At 36.0% G+C, this 13,441-nt stretch overlaps 1 protein-coding gene across 8 annotated transcripts in view; it reads left to right on the top strand.

The window, feature by feature from the left end:
- Positions 1 to 13,441, top strand: part of EVI5 (ecotropic viral integration site 5) — a 76,873-nt gene that overhangs the window by 17,076 nt on the left and 46,356 nt on the right. For all 8 annotated transcript variants that reach the window (XM_033067108.2, XM_033067109.2, XM_033067106.2 and 5 more), the window contains exons 3-10: positions 2,794 to 2,983; positions 5,929 to 6,153; positions 7,131 to 7,205; positions 7,880 to 8,005; positions 8,789 to 8,932; positions 9,957 to 10,046; positions 10,152 to 10,249; positions 11,623 to 11,683. In XM_033067108.2, coding sequence (XP_032922999.1) covers positions 2,794 to 2,983; positions 5,929 to 6,153; positions 7,131 to 7,205; positions 7,880 to 8,005; positions 8,789 to 8,932; positions 9,957 to 10,046; positions 10,152 to 10,249; positions 11,623 to 11,683 — 1,009 coding nt within the window. The remainder of the gene's footprint in view (positions 1 to 2,793; positions 2,984 to 5,928; positions 6,154 to 7,130; positions 7,206 to 7,879; positions 8,006 to 8,788; positions 8,933 to 9,956; positions 10,047 to 10,151; positions 10,250 to 11,622; positions 11,684 to 13,441) is intronic.

Below are 13,441 nucleotides of genomic sequence, written 5' to 3'. Positions count from 1 at the left end.
TGGTTTTTTGTTTATGTTTTTTTTAAAAATATTATTCTTGGTTGGGAGGGGTTGTTTGGTTTGGGGTTTTGTTTTTGTTGGTTTGTATATTTGTTTGTTTTTTCTTTACTGAGTCACTTCTGAGAGTAGTAACTTCCAGTGGAGGAAGACAGTAACTGGGGGGAGGAGAGACAATGCCTGTGTGTCACCTGGCATGTCTTCTTTCATGTCTGCATTCTGCAACCTGATAGCAGCACAATTTGAAGGGAATTTGATACATCTGTCCAGATTTTGACAGTAGAAGGAAGCTTCTAGAATCACCTCATATGCTCTTCCTTGCCTTTGAAGATGAACTCCACGTAATTTTTGCTGTGCAAATGAAAAGTCATCAAAAGAAGCAAAAAAAGGGGTTAAATAGCACTTTTAAGAAAGCTAATTTGCATTTAATCTGAGGCTTTTCAGTGTGTTCCTGACAAAGCAACGAACTTGTATTTGAAAGGCAAACTGTTCTTTGGACTTCTTATCTATGTTGGAGTGTAATGCCTTTACATCTACAGCCTTCTCATTACGGCCTGCAGGCAGACTACCTGCCTCGTTGAAAGAAGAATGTGAGCTTGGGCTTTCTGTCTCATGTCAGCTTTCTTCATTTTAGTGAGTAAACTAACCAAACTTGTCTGGTTTTATTTCATTTTAGCCAGACATGTTGTTAGTCCCACACTAGTCTTGTGTGTGAATTCTGTTTAGAGGCTTCCCTATCAAGTATATCTTTGCTGGTGAGATACTGCCCTTTAATACTGAAATTCGATGCTCTTATGCTGGCTGCACTGGAGTTTCAGAACAGTTTGCATCTGCAGTTTAGCACAGTGGCACTTTGTTGACAATTGTACTCTGTTCACAGGGAACCATTCTTTCTGCTTGCTGGAAGAACTGCTGCTGTGGATGTTTGTAAAGGTTTTGGGTTTTTTGTAGGCTTTTATGTCAGAAGGAGAATATGAATTAGGTAACAGTTAGAAAAGGGAAGAACTCAAATTGTTTCAAGCTATGTCTTGTAGCATTCTGTAATCTAATTATACTGGAAGTCCCTGCAGAATAAAGAGGAAGCTCAGTCCAGAGTCCTGGTGGAACTGTTTGGCATTAGTAAATCATTTATAAATTTTAAATGAAAGAAAAGAGTGACTAAACGTCACAGAACTTGCGACTTACTGTGAAAAGAACTTCCTGTTTTCAAATCTAAGGAGAATGAGTTTATCCAGGTAAGGTCAAATTGCAGAAACTTAGTGTAACTTCTACAGAAACCTGTGAAAGCTGGAAGTGTCTCATTAGAACCTTGTTTTTATAATCTTAATATTTATTCTATGCTTTTTCCTCTGTGGTTGCTTTGAATTTGGTGTTAGGATTGCCTTGGATTGAGAAAAGAAGTTTCAAACTAATTTTTCATTATGGAACAGTCTAAGCCAGGTTTCTAAAAATTTGAAGTGGATTTTTAAAAGTATTTTCTTCAAAACTAGATTTTATGCATTCCATTAATAAATGGAAATTTACTTGAATTTTTTAAAAAATAAAATTCCAAATGAATATTAAATTTGTCTTGAAAAGGCTTTTTTTTTTTCTCTGAAGTATTACCATTTAACTCTTTTCCAAAAAACATACTCCTGCAGAAACTGTACTATTTGTCTTCATTAGTTAAATTACTTTTTCCCTTTCTTTCATAAACACCAGTAGGTGAAAGCTGGGAACAGGGAAAGCTAGTATAAATATCTTCATTGTAGCTGAGAGCTTAAAAATTGTAGGTATGCTGAGATTTCCATACCATCTCAGATACTATATGCCTTGTGTTATATTTTCTTAAATATCTAAAACATACCCTGACCTTGCTGAAGTGCTGGGGGAATAACTTTTGTGTAATTTTTGAGAAATTGTTCAACCACATGGCTCTGACATACTGATGTTAGAATTCTTAGAAGTTAAAGCACAAATGATACTCTTGGTATAGCAGAACACTTTCAAATTAATCTGAGTTCCTGCTCTTACCTAACATACGGTCTAAAAAATTTCCCCTGATTATGGGGCTCAGTGTTAGCTCAGGATAAACAAAGCATTGCCTTTTGCCACATCCATGGCCACAGCAACCAGCTCACAGGGAAGCCTCCTCAGGAACTCATCTAGCATTTGACACATCTTTATTTATACTTTGCTGCTGGATAACCCCAGAGGTTCTCACGTGTGAGCTCCTTACTTTAATTACATCTTCATTAGCTCTACTAAGCACTTGTCTTGCCTTGTCCTTGGTCTGTAGGTCTGGGATTTCTCCTGTGAATTTATAAAACACCATGGTGATTTGTGAACAGTTGGCAGCAAATGTCAGTTGTTTTAAAATTACTTCAAAGGTTTTAATTGTTCTGTCTTTATTTACACTGTCAATTTTTAAAAAGTGTAATCAGGTAGACTTCTAGGAGGCTAATTTTTTGTCATTTAAATGACTGTATTTTTTAAAGTTCTTTGACGTTTGATGTTATCATTGAGCATATTTAACTTCCTTAGGTTTTCTTTGTCAGTCTGATGCATGACAGCTACGGTGACATTTTTATCTGTTTCTTAAAATGCTGCAGTGTGAACTATTCTGTCTGCAGATTTACTTGCAATCTCAAGAGAAAGCAGTGACATTGAGCAGTTCTTTTCACATTTAGTCCAAATGAATGCTGGTAAAACCATTTCACTGAACCTCTGGGTGCGTTCTTTGTCAAGAAAACAATTAATAGTGTGATCCTTTGATTAGAAGAACTTGAATTTGCTTTTTGTATGCTTTCTTTGCAGACTCTTGGAAACAGATAGCAAATCCTTACGATCAGTAAATGGGTCAAGAAGAAATAGTGGATCTTCTCTTGTATCTAGTTCATCAGCTTCTAGCAATCTCAGCCATCTTGAAGAAGACTCGTGGATCCTGTGGGGGAGGATTGTGAATGAATGGGAAGATGTACGGAAAAAGAAAGAAAAGCAAGTTAAGGTAGTAGTTGGAAACAGTTTTCTGGATATATTTTTAATGTGTTAAAAGTGATACTGTTTTATATTTGTGATGGGCTTATTCTTTTAAAATAAATATGTAGTGCAAACTTCCAGTTGAATCTTTCCATCCCTAAGCCTTAGTGCTTCCTTTGTGACCTTCCTATGTGCTGTTACCCAGCAAATGTCTCCTGCTGAAAACCAGATGCATTTACTGTATCCTGAATACTAAAGCTTTCAGTTTACCTCTGATGAGAGATTTCCATGAGTACAAGGGTGATTAGCTTCATGTTTCCAAAAATGGAATTACTGAAAATCAACTTAAGGGCATCTGATAGCTTATGCTGTGATTACGTACGTGTATGCTATGCTGCTGTATACTGAGCAACTCTCTTTTTAAAGCATTCTTAGTAGGAGAGCAGATAATTCTGCTCAAAGGCTACACTGAGTTTAGGTTTTTGTGCTTGCCAAGTATGTTGACCCCAGAGATGACCTTAGGCAGAAGAACACATAGTTTCTAAGTCCTGGATGGATTGGATAAACTTTGACCAGTGTGTCCAGTCTCGGTTAGTTGTGGTTATGTACAGAAGTGGAGTTCAATTATACTTTAAATTCAAACTAAAAAGCATTTAGTGCACTTGAAAATATCCATGTTTTAGTGGCACAAGCAAAACAGTGTGGGATTTTTTTGTTAGTAGGCAAGTCTGTTCTGCTTTGGTTCTTTATTGGCTGTAGTCTGTAGTTTTATGTGCAGAATACAAATGTGTCAGGGTCTTTTGAACAGTTTGAAATGTGTGTCTATGAATAGGTTGTGGGAAGGCAGAACAATGGGCTAAAGTAAAGTATCTTTTATATGAAGCAGTTGTGAAGAGAGAACATGACTTGAGAGAGGAAACAAGGGAAGAAAATGAACTAAAGGTTTTCTGCTTGCATAGGGAAAGCAGTTCCTGAAAGGTGTTCCAAAAGGCCATGAAAAGAAGGCCACAGGAACCTGGCAAGAGAAAGGAAAAGTGAGATGGTAATAAGAAGATCTGGTTAGAATTTGTTTGAAGATTTTGAAGTATCCCAAGTATCACTTGTTTTTACAGCTGGCCAAGTACAATTTGAGGAGTATTTGACTAACTTTCAGGGAATATTTGATTATATTGCTGATTAATATCATACTGAAAACTAGCCAAGTTTTCCTTTGCTGTTAAATAATTCTCAGTATTTTTTTGTAGAAAGTCGACTTTAACTGTGAGTCTGCATTTATGATGGAATATCAGAACTTCCACACCTATTCACTGATTGTGCTATGAGGTACATAGGTAGCAGCATAGGTGCCTTGTCCTGGCTGTAAAAGCTGGTCTTAGGTTGTTAGAAATCTGGTAAGGTTTTTAGGTTTTAGATGTGTCTATACCTTCCTCCAAAGATGTGTTCCATCCTTTACATCTCTCAATCCACTTCAGAACTTGCTTCTTATTTATGGAGCACTTCTGAAGTCCTTCTGTTCAGTTCACGTGACATGCCTAGTAGGATGTGTTTTCCTGCCATTCCTTTCAGGAAAATTGGAGGGGTTAACTCTGTTATTCTGTTAAGCAGGTATGTTAACAATGCATTAGCAAGAAGTTTCTTGCTTTATTAGTAGCCTTTGAGGCTTTGGATGACTGATGCACAGTCCAGTTGTGTTGTTGACAAAGAGACAGTTGTGTGAAGCTGATGTGTTAGGGTTCTTGTCTTGGAATTGGGAATCTTATAGGAAAAACACCTTTGTGTTGTAGATAGGAGAAATTGTTGGAGTGGCATTACTATGGTGTTTCTGAAGAAGGATGGATTGAGAGCTTAAGGATATTAGAAAGTGGGGGTCAGTGATGCAAAACTCCTGCAGCAGAATTCAAGTTTAAGAAAAACAGAACTTGAAACAAAAGTCTCTTTGCAAGTTATTGGTGTTGCGTTAATTAATTGGAATGTTGGAGAAGTAGGAGAAATATGTGTAATAAACAGGAAGAAGAGCAATAGGAGACTACTCTGGCTTCAGAATAAATTATAATGAAAGAAATCAGACTTTAGGAGACAGAATACTTGATAACAGTTAAGGTACAAAAAGGAAATAGTCTTGAAGAGACAATCTTCTAGATGAGACTTATTCTAGTTACAGAATGTTCCACCAACACAGTCTGTTAAATTCCTGAATAATGCTTCTCTCTGTTTTCAGATCAAGCACCAAGACTACTTGTCCTTGTGGTTTCTTAAAGGACAAGAACAGGTTCTTAGGTGTACTCATCTGGGCATGTTTGAATTGTATAATACCTGGCAGACCTTTTTCAAAAAAATAAAGTAAATTTAGTTAATTTAGTAGGTGTAAACTTAATGTTTTCTTGGTCCAGTGTCTGAAATTGTATTTAAATACTTTCTTAAAAGATAACTTGGAAATACTGACACACCAGAGAAATTAGACACAACTTGTTAAGTTTGTTAAATGAGAGTTGTACTGTGCAAATTCTTTGTTGCAGTTGACTGTGCTACAGTCAGTTCTACTTTTTGACATTTGCCAATTTTGGAAGTAATTGTTAGTGATTTCTTAGCTCTCAATTACTGCAAATATTACTAAGGGTGTTCTCTTCTTTCATGAAAGAAAGTAATCTTTCATGAAATACAGACATAATTGTATTCATTGCTGTTTAACGGAAGTTCTTGTATAAAATTATTTGAATATTCAGTTTTTCACATGGTTTACCATGGATGAGGGACTACTTTCAGTAGCTAATTAAACCACTAAAAGGGATTCAGAGACTGCTTACTTTTGTTAATTTAATAATCCCACTAAATTTGGTGTTATAAACTGTCCAAGTATTTTTTGCCATGATGTAAATTTTTTTCTGAAATTGTGAAGAACCTGAAGTTGTGTTTTCTCTACGTTTATTTTTTGTAATATTTTCAGGAAATATAAATTGTCTTTTTGTGCCTCAGGAGCTGGTTCGAAAAGGGATACCTCATCACTTCAGAGCAATTGTTTGGCAACTTTTATGCAGTGCCCAAAGCATGCCAATTAAGGATCAGTATTCAGAGCTTTTAAAAATGACATCTCCTTGTGAAAAATTAATAAGAAGGGACATTGCTAGAACATACCCTGAACATGATTTTTTCAAGGAAAAAGATAGCCTTGGGCAGGAGGTCTTGTTCAACGTAATGAAGGTGAGTTGGTATTTCAGCCCTTGAAAATATATTAGCAAGAACATGCACCAGCTTGGATTGCCTGGTATATAGAGAACTTGCACCAGTTTCATGTGTTGTAAGTTTTTTTAAACCATAGACACTCAAATGGTTTAACAAATCCCATTTTAGTTTTGATGACATTCCTTGAGTTGGTCTTTTTTATGTCTCACAAAGTTAAAACCAAGTTGGCATTAAAACAAACTCATGCACTAACTGCTGATAGTGTAATGGTATGAAGTGTGCCATGAATTGAAGTAAACAGCATTGCCCAAGACAAGAACATTGGCAATCAGAACTAGTATTCAGTTTGCAGGTATTTTTGAAGTGCACGTGGCAGCAGCAAATGGCAGGTATAAGCTAATCTACAGTTGTTCCAGTGCCCAGACACAAAATGAAAATGCCAATGTAGCATTGTTTGCATTACTTAGTCTTCAATAGAGGTTAAATTTTGAAGGTTAGACCTTTCCATAGAACATAGTTTCAACAGAAAAGTTGGCAGGTTTCCAAATCATAGCAATTTCCATAACTCTAAAACAAAGATGCCACCTGCATAGAGATCACTACATTTAATCCATCTGTAAATAAAAGCGCAACACATGTTTTTTCTGAAGACTCTTTCTTTCATTGTCTGGTCTGTCTCCTATAAAACTACTACTTTGTGAGATTTGTATGCCAGTGGTTTTTTATCTTTTGGCAAATTCATGTAGTTGAAAACTGCCTGTATTTTTGGTAGGTATCCTTTAATTTTAGCTTTGTACGAGCTCAGAGAACGGAGTTTGTAGCAGTAGGTAACAACTGGAGTTTCTAAAACTTTTGGATAGGATGTCTGCCCTTTTTGGATTTGGGGAGAGGAAGAATAAGGTATTAACAAGATAGTAGGATGAGCTATGATTACTTTTTATTAATAATAGTTTTTAAAGGTTTTAATTGTTGAGAGTTTTAACTTTATTTCCCAGGCTTACTCTTTGGTGGATCGTGAGGTTGGATACTGTCAAGGAAGTGCTTTTATAGTTGGATTACTGCTTATGCAGGTAAAAATATTGAAAATATGTGAACCATTAAAATCCATGCTAGAATGCATAATATACTGTGGTGGTTTATTGGGAATTTGCAATGGTTTTTTCTTCATGATTTTGTTGCAATGGAGTTGTCAAGGGCAGCTGTTTAGTCTGGAAATGAAATGAGATTTATTTTGTGTCAATCTATTTGCCAAGATATTGTATTGGAGTGTGTGAATGTATTTGCTTCTCAGAAATAAGGTAGGATTGCAGGCTTGCAAGCTGTTTTGGCGAGTAATATTTCAAAAGTAAATGAAATTCTCATTTCTCTTCTATTACATGGAACCTCCTCAGAGTTCAAATGGAACTACACATTTGATTTGATTATCTTAAAGCTGCCTTTGTATTATTGGTTTTTGGTTTATGACAAAGTAAGGTATATAGTAAGAAATTTTCAGTCCTCCTTTAGTCTAGAAATTATTTGCTAGAATTTAATATATACAAAAGTTCTTTGGAGTAATTGGCTGTAAATCCCTTAAACAAAACAAAAACCTTAAAACAAACAAACCAACAACCAAAAATAAAACTCCACTCCAAGCACATGCACACACACACAAAACCCAACCCTAAATCCTCCCAGGCTTTTACTCTGATATATTGTTATATTTGTCCAGAGTTTTTACTGTACTTTTTTATTTTTGATATAGATGCCAGAAGAAGAGGCATTCTGTGTGTTTGTTAAATTAATGCAAGATTACAGACTACGAGAACTCTTTAAACCAAGCATGGCTGAACTGGGCCTTTGTATGTACCAGTTTGAATGCATGATACAGGTACATACAAAATCTTATCAAACTTGCTCTTCAGTAACTATTAATAAGGAACTCGGGAGTTACAGCTCAAGAGCAGGCATGTCTGTTGGCTAACAGGCTGTACTCTTGACAATAACTAGTTTCAGAACTGCAGAAGTAAATGCATGTGAGCAATTTTTTTAAACCTTTGGCAGACAGTGACTGGCTTTAAACACAGAAGCATGAGGATTTGTGTTGCTGCAGTTTAAGCATATGAATGTTTAATTTTGTTTGAAGACTCTGAAAGTCAAAGTCTTGATAGTCAATTTATAGTATCTTAAAGGATGAAAATTGGTAGATACCCTCATTTGTAGAATTGAAATTGTTGTCAGATTTGGAATGCAGGTGTTCTTCCTGCTCAGGCTGATGGAGAAAAACAGGTTTCTGTTTTGCGATCCAGTTTCTAGTATGATGATCGGGGTGAAATATCACATAGTCTTAGACTTTGTCAGCTCTTTTTAGTAGGCCATTCTAGATATCACTCAGGGACTTAGAAGCTTGACTTCCCCATAGGATCAGGAAGTGATTTTGTTATCTGCTTTGCAGGGTAGACATTTTATAGGGCATTCAGTATTGGGACTTGTGTTGCATGGTTCTCGATAAGGATGAGTCATATCTTTCCTAGTCCTGTTGCTAGTACAGACAGCTGCTATCTGTACTATGAATTATTTTCTTGTATTCTAAATTTGTCAAAAACATGTCTGCACCAAAACTACAAGCAGGAGCTCAACATACTTGTGTATTTTATTCCTCTTTTTTTTCCAGGAACATCTTCCAGAGCTTTATGTGCACTTTCAGTCTCAGAGTTTTCACACTTCTATGTATGCATCGTCATGGTTTTTAACTATATTCCTTACAACTTTTCCACTACCGATTGCAACGAGGATATTTGATATCTTTATGTCTGAGGTAACTACTAAGTAGTAGACACATGTTATATCTGAAGAGTAGCTGTTGAAAGCAGTTATTTAAGTAGTGGTATGAATCCCATCATGATGGACAAATCTCCTAGTCTTGCTTTTTATTTCTTATGCTTATCAGATTATTTTAAGGGAAGGTGTCTGTGTGTGCAGTTTGTCAAGGAAGAGCAACTAAGTCACTGAATGTTGATGCTGTGTGTATCTTTGTGCTCTAAGCCTGTTGAAGTGTTCCCAAACCTTTTCTTTCTGGATGCAGTGCATTAGCATTGCATGCAGTGGGGACATCCATTCCTCAGGATTATGGTGAGTTTGTAGTGGAAACTAAAGCTGCTTTTGGACCAAAGTTAAAGTTCCTTGGGCATATGCAAGCCAAGAAGAGGAAGTATAAATTCCTTTTATTGTCCAGATTATGATCAGTGGCAAAGAAATTTAGGGAATTATTCGGTGTCATTATCACAAAGACACCTATGCTGTGTTTAGGGTTAAAGCTTTGCATAATTGTAACCAGTAACCACTCATAGCTTATGCTTGCTCTGCAGTCTAATGTTAGAAAGCAGTAAGTCAAAGGTGGGTGCCCTCAGGAAAATTCAAGATGGGGTATTTAGTGAGACATTCCTTTTTATTTATTTTTTTTTTCCCCCAGTAGTTTAACTGCACTGTCCTGTGCCTGAAATTAAATTAGCTTTTTTTTGACAAGTACTGGGGATTTTTCTACTAGATGTACTTAAAATGGTTGATAGAGCTGACCTAGAGAATTCCTGTCACTTGAGATTTTGCCTCATCACTAACTTCTCTGAGGGAGATGTCTGGCACCAGGACAAATAGCCAGACTGCTTGTCCTTGGAACAAAAAAAGAAACACATAAGCAGCTTGTTTAGAGATTTTTTCAGAAGCCCTTTTACTTGTGCTTACTTGGGTGAAATTTCCAGTGTTAGTAAATAGTAAAAAAACTGTACTGTTGACAATGCCATGAATATTGGGTATATTGGATATTTTTTAACTTCTCTTTTCAGGGTTTAGAGATAGTATTTCGAGTAGGTTTAGCATTACTTCAGATGAACCAGGCAGAATTACTGCAACTTGACATGGAAGGAATGTTACAGGTAAGCTATGGTTATAATAATTTTAAGAGACCTGAAATGTGTAGTGTGTGTATATTTCCTTGCAGCTGTTAATTATATGTAATCTTGTGCTCTGATTGCTTTTAGCACTTTCAAAAGGTCATTCCACATCAGTTTGACAGTGGTCCTGACAAATTAATCCAAGCATCTTACCAAGTCAAATACAATGCAAAAAAGATGAAAAAGTAGGTATTACATTTTGAGAAAGTAGATTATATTGTTGCTGAGTTACTGTTTGTCTACCCTTAAGAATTGTTATTCAGTGATTCCTTTTGAACTTACCATCTTTGTATTTTGGGGGATTTTATACAATTTAAACAGTTAAAACTGAAGTTCTGTCTGAAAAAAAAAATTGTTCTAAAGTAGTATTTGCTTTTCTTTCTTAAATATAGTAAAACTATATCTCATTTACAAAAATAACTATAAAAGCATTTGAAGAAAACTGCAAGTTGTGGGGAATTACAGCACTTCTGTAAAAAGGAACTGAATAATAGGATGGCTGGGTAGGGGATGGTTTTCTGTTGGGGGTTTTTGGTTTTTTTAAGGTGAAGCAGGGAAAGGAGATGAAACTTTTATGATCTGACCTAAATTCCAAAGATTTTATTTCTCAGGAACTGGAAAAATAATCAGTGCTAAAGAGAGCATTTGTAGTCAAAATTAGTGTTGTTAAAACTTTGTAGTAGCATTGACAACTGCAAAACTTTCATTTGGGGTTTGAAATCTTGACAATATCACTACTTGTTGTTAAGGTTAGTTGCATGTCTCTTCTGCCTTTGGTAAATTCTGTTTTGGTTAGCTAAGCTGCAGACTGTATGATTTGTCAGGGTTAAATTTGGTGGGTCACCTATTGGTTATAAATTATCATATGTTCATTGTTGCACTGCAGGTTGTGCCCAGGGTCTTCCAAGCTGAATTTGTCAATCTTTTTCTTCTGTCAGCAGCCTATGATCAGTAGAGTGAGCAGTCTTCTCTAAAAAAGAAGTAACAACAAAGCTTTCAGGAAAAATATTTTCTTTGCAAACCAGTACAAGTGTATGTAGTTGAAAATCCTACCATTCCAAGTCTGAACTTCCTGATGTGCCTTCTGTAGAGGCATTGTTATCTCAGCTTGTGGGTGGGGTTTTTTTTGTTGTTTTTTTGGTTTTTTTTTTTTGCAGCCTTTTATTTGGTTTGCTGGGGAGAGGCTAAAATTGGTTTATATTTAAGGTATTTTTCTCAGATATCTTTGCATCTTTTTCTTCCAGGCTTTCCAAGCTCTGATTTCTTTTGACTGAATCTATGGAATTGATGGCTGTATTACATAAAGGGGTTATTACAGAGTAGCTCCAAATTGCTGCCAATGTAATGTATCCAAGGAAGCTCCTGCACTTCAGAGTGCTGGTTCAGTCTGTTCATATCTGTGTTTAATTTTAGGTCCAGTCTAAGCATTTACAGGAGTGCATTTCAGAGGAGATATCAATAATCTGTATCTCTGTTCTACTGTTATTGTTAGGTATTACACCAACAAGTAAATTATCCACAGTGTTTCTGATCATAATTTACTGTTTCTAATTTTTAGGCTAGAAAAAGAATACACTACAATAAAGACAAAAGAAATGGAAGAACAAGTTGAAATTAAAGTAAGGAATCCTCAACAAATTTGTTTATGAATAAGTTTAATTTCTAGATGGGAGTTACATGTTTTATCTCTGCATGTAACAGGACATAATTAAGGTCCCCAAATTATTTTCTTTCAGTATTTATATTTGGGATGTCTGTTCATAAAGGACACCTACAGTGAAATTATAGAAACTTCTGTTGGATGTTAAAAAAAATAATCTTTGGGTACCTGCTGTACTTAAGTTTTAAGCATTTCCTGCTGACAAAAGCTTAAAAACAGATGCCCTCATTTTTCAGAGTTTCCAAATATGCTGGTTTAGATGTAGGTGCTCCACACAGGAGGTTTGTAAGACACATGTTAAGATAGACTTTATCATACAGTGCACTTGAGTGGTTTGTCTTTGATTTTAAGATCTTTATTTTTCTTATGTATTGGACCCAGATTGTAGTATCTTCTATCTGCAGTCACTTTTTCTTTTAGAGCTTTTGCAGTTAATATAAAGTGTGGGAAAAAAGCCAAACTGCCAGTGGAGTTTAATTTTCTCTTTTTGCTAACTGACCTACTTCCTGTATGTACTTAATCACTGCATCTTTTTGCTTTTGTGACATAAATAGGCTTTTGATGCCTTTTTTCCCTATTTCACTTTTTTTTTCCCTGCAGGATGTTGTTTGATCTGGATTTTCTTCCTTGTGTTTTTAACCAGTTCTATGAGAAAAGACAGTGGCAGAAATGATGTGCAAGTGTATTATATAAAGCTTTGTTGAGGCAGTTAGATACAGCCTTCCTTCTTCCTATCCACTGCTAGTAATTTTACCTTTCAATATCAGTTTTTAAGGCATCAGTTCTTCAGAAAAATGACTGAGATGCACCTGGGAGCACAAAGGTATTAGGAGCATTTTCAGGCAGTTTACTATTGTGCTAGGCAGTGAGGCAGTTAGTAGCATGAATACCTGCTCTTACAGCAGCTGAAATCAGATTTGCAGGGCTCAAATGACATCTCTCTGCAGAACAGGACAAAGTAAAACCATATGAAAGACAAACGTAACTTTAGATTCTAGTATACGAACTCATTTCAAATCCTTTCCTGCTTCTGGCCCCATCACCCTCCCCCCTCCAAAAAAAAAGAAGAAAACAAAAAACCTCCCCAAAACAAAAACCAAGAAGCCCACACCAACAAAAAAATCTTCAAAAAACTCCAACCAAACAATGCAAAGCTATCTGCTTCTAGGCCCTACTTTGGGACAGAAGTAAATAATTTTGAGTTTGCCTTTTAGCCTGGCAGAATAAAGCATTTACTGAACTGATATCCAATGCCATGTTCTGAAAGGTAAGGATCTCTTCTGTCTGAATGCTGACTGCTAAAATTTACAGGAAGCACACTGGTAAAGTATAGAGTAGAGTACCATTCTTTCTTACTTCTGGTACGTTTGAGGCAAATCTTACAGATTAATGTAAATTCTTGTGAGGAAAGGGAAGGAAACCTTGTAGCTGCCTCCTTAGCCTGTCTTAGTGCAGGGAGTGCACTTTCATGTCCCTTAACCATGAAGACTTTGACTCTGTTCATGAAGGGGAGGCTGTCAAGTCTGGTGTGGGGTTATGCCCCATGGTTCCCCTGCAGCTTTCAGCTAATGCAACAGATGTTTTTGTATAACATGAGATATGTTCTCTTTTTTGCTGTACCAAGCTATTTAAACTCATATTTTGAGCTTGTACATTACATGAAAGGATGCTAAGAAAGTCATGAATTATTTTTGTATTTATATTGATTTTCATGGAT

This window comes from Catharus ustulatus, chromosome 9 (assembly GCF_009819885.2).
Source record: "Catharus ustulatus isolate bCatUst1 chromosome 9, bCatUst1.pri.v2, whole genome shotgun sequence".
NCBI classification, from domain to species: Eukaryota; Metazoa; Chordata; class Aves; order Passeriformes; family Turdidae; genus Catharus; species Catharus ustulatus.
Note: the sequence above shows the minus strand (reverse complement) of the source record. Positions and strands in the feature narration are given on the sequence as shown.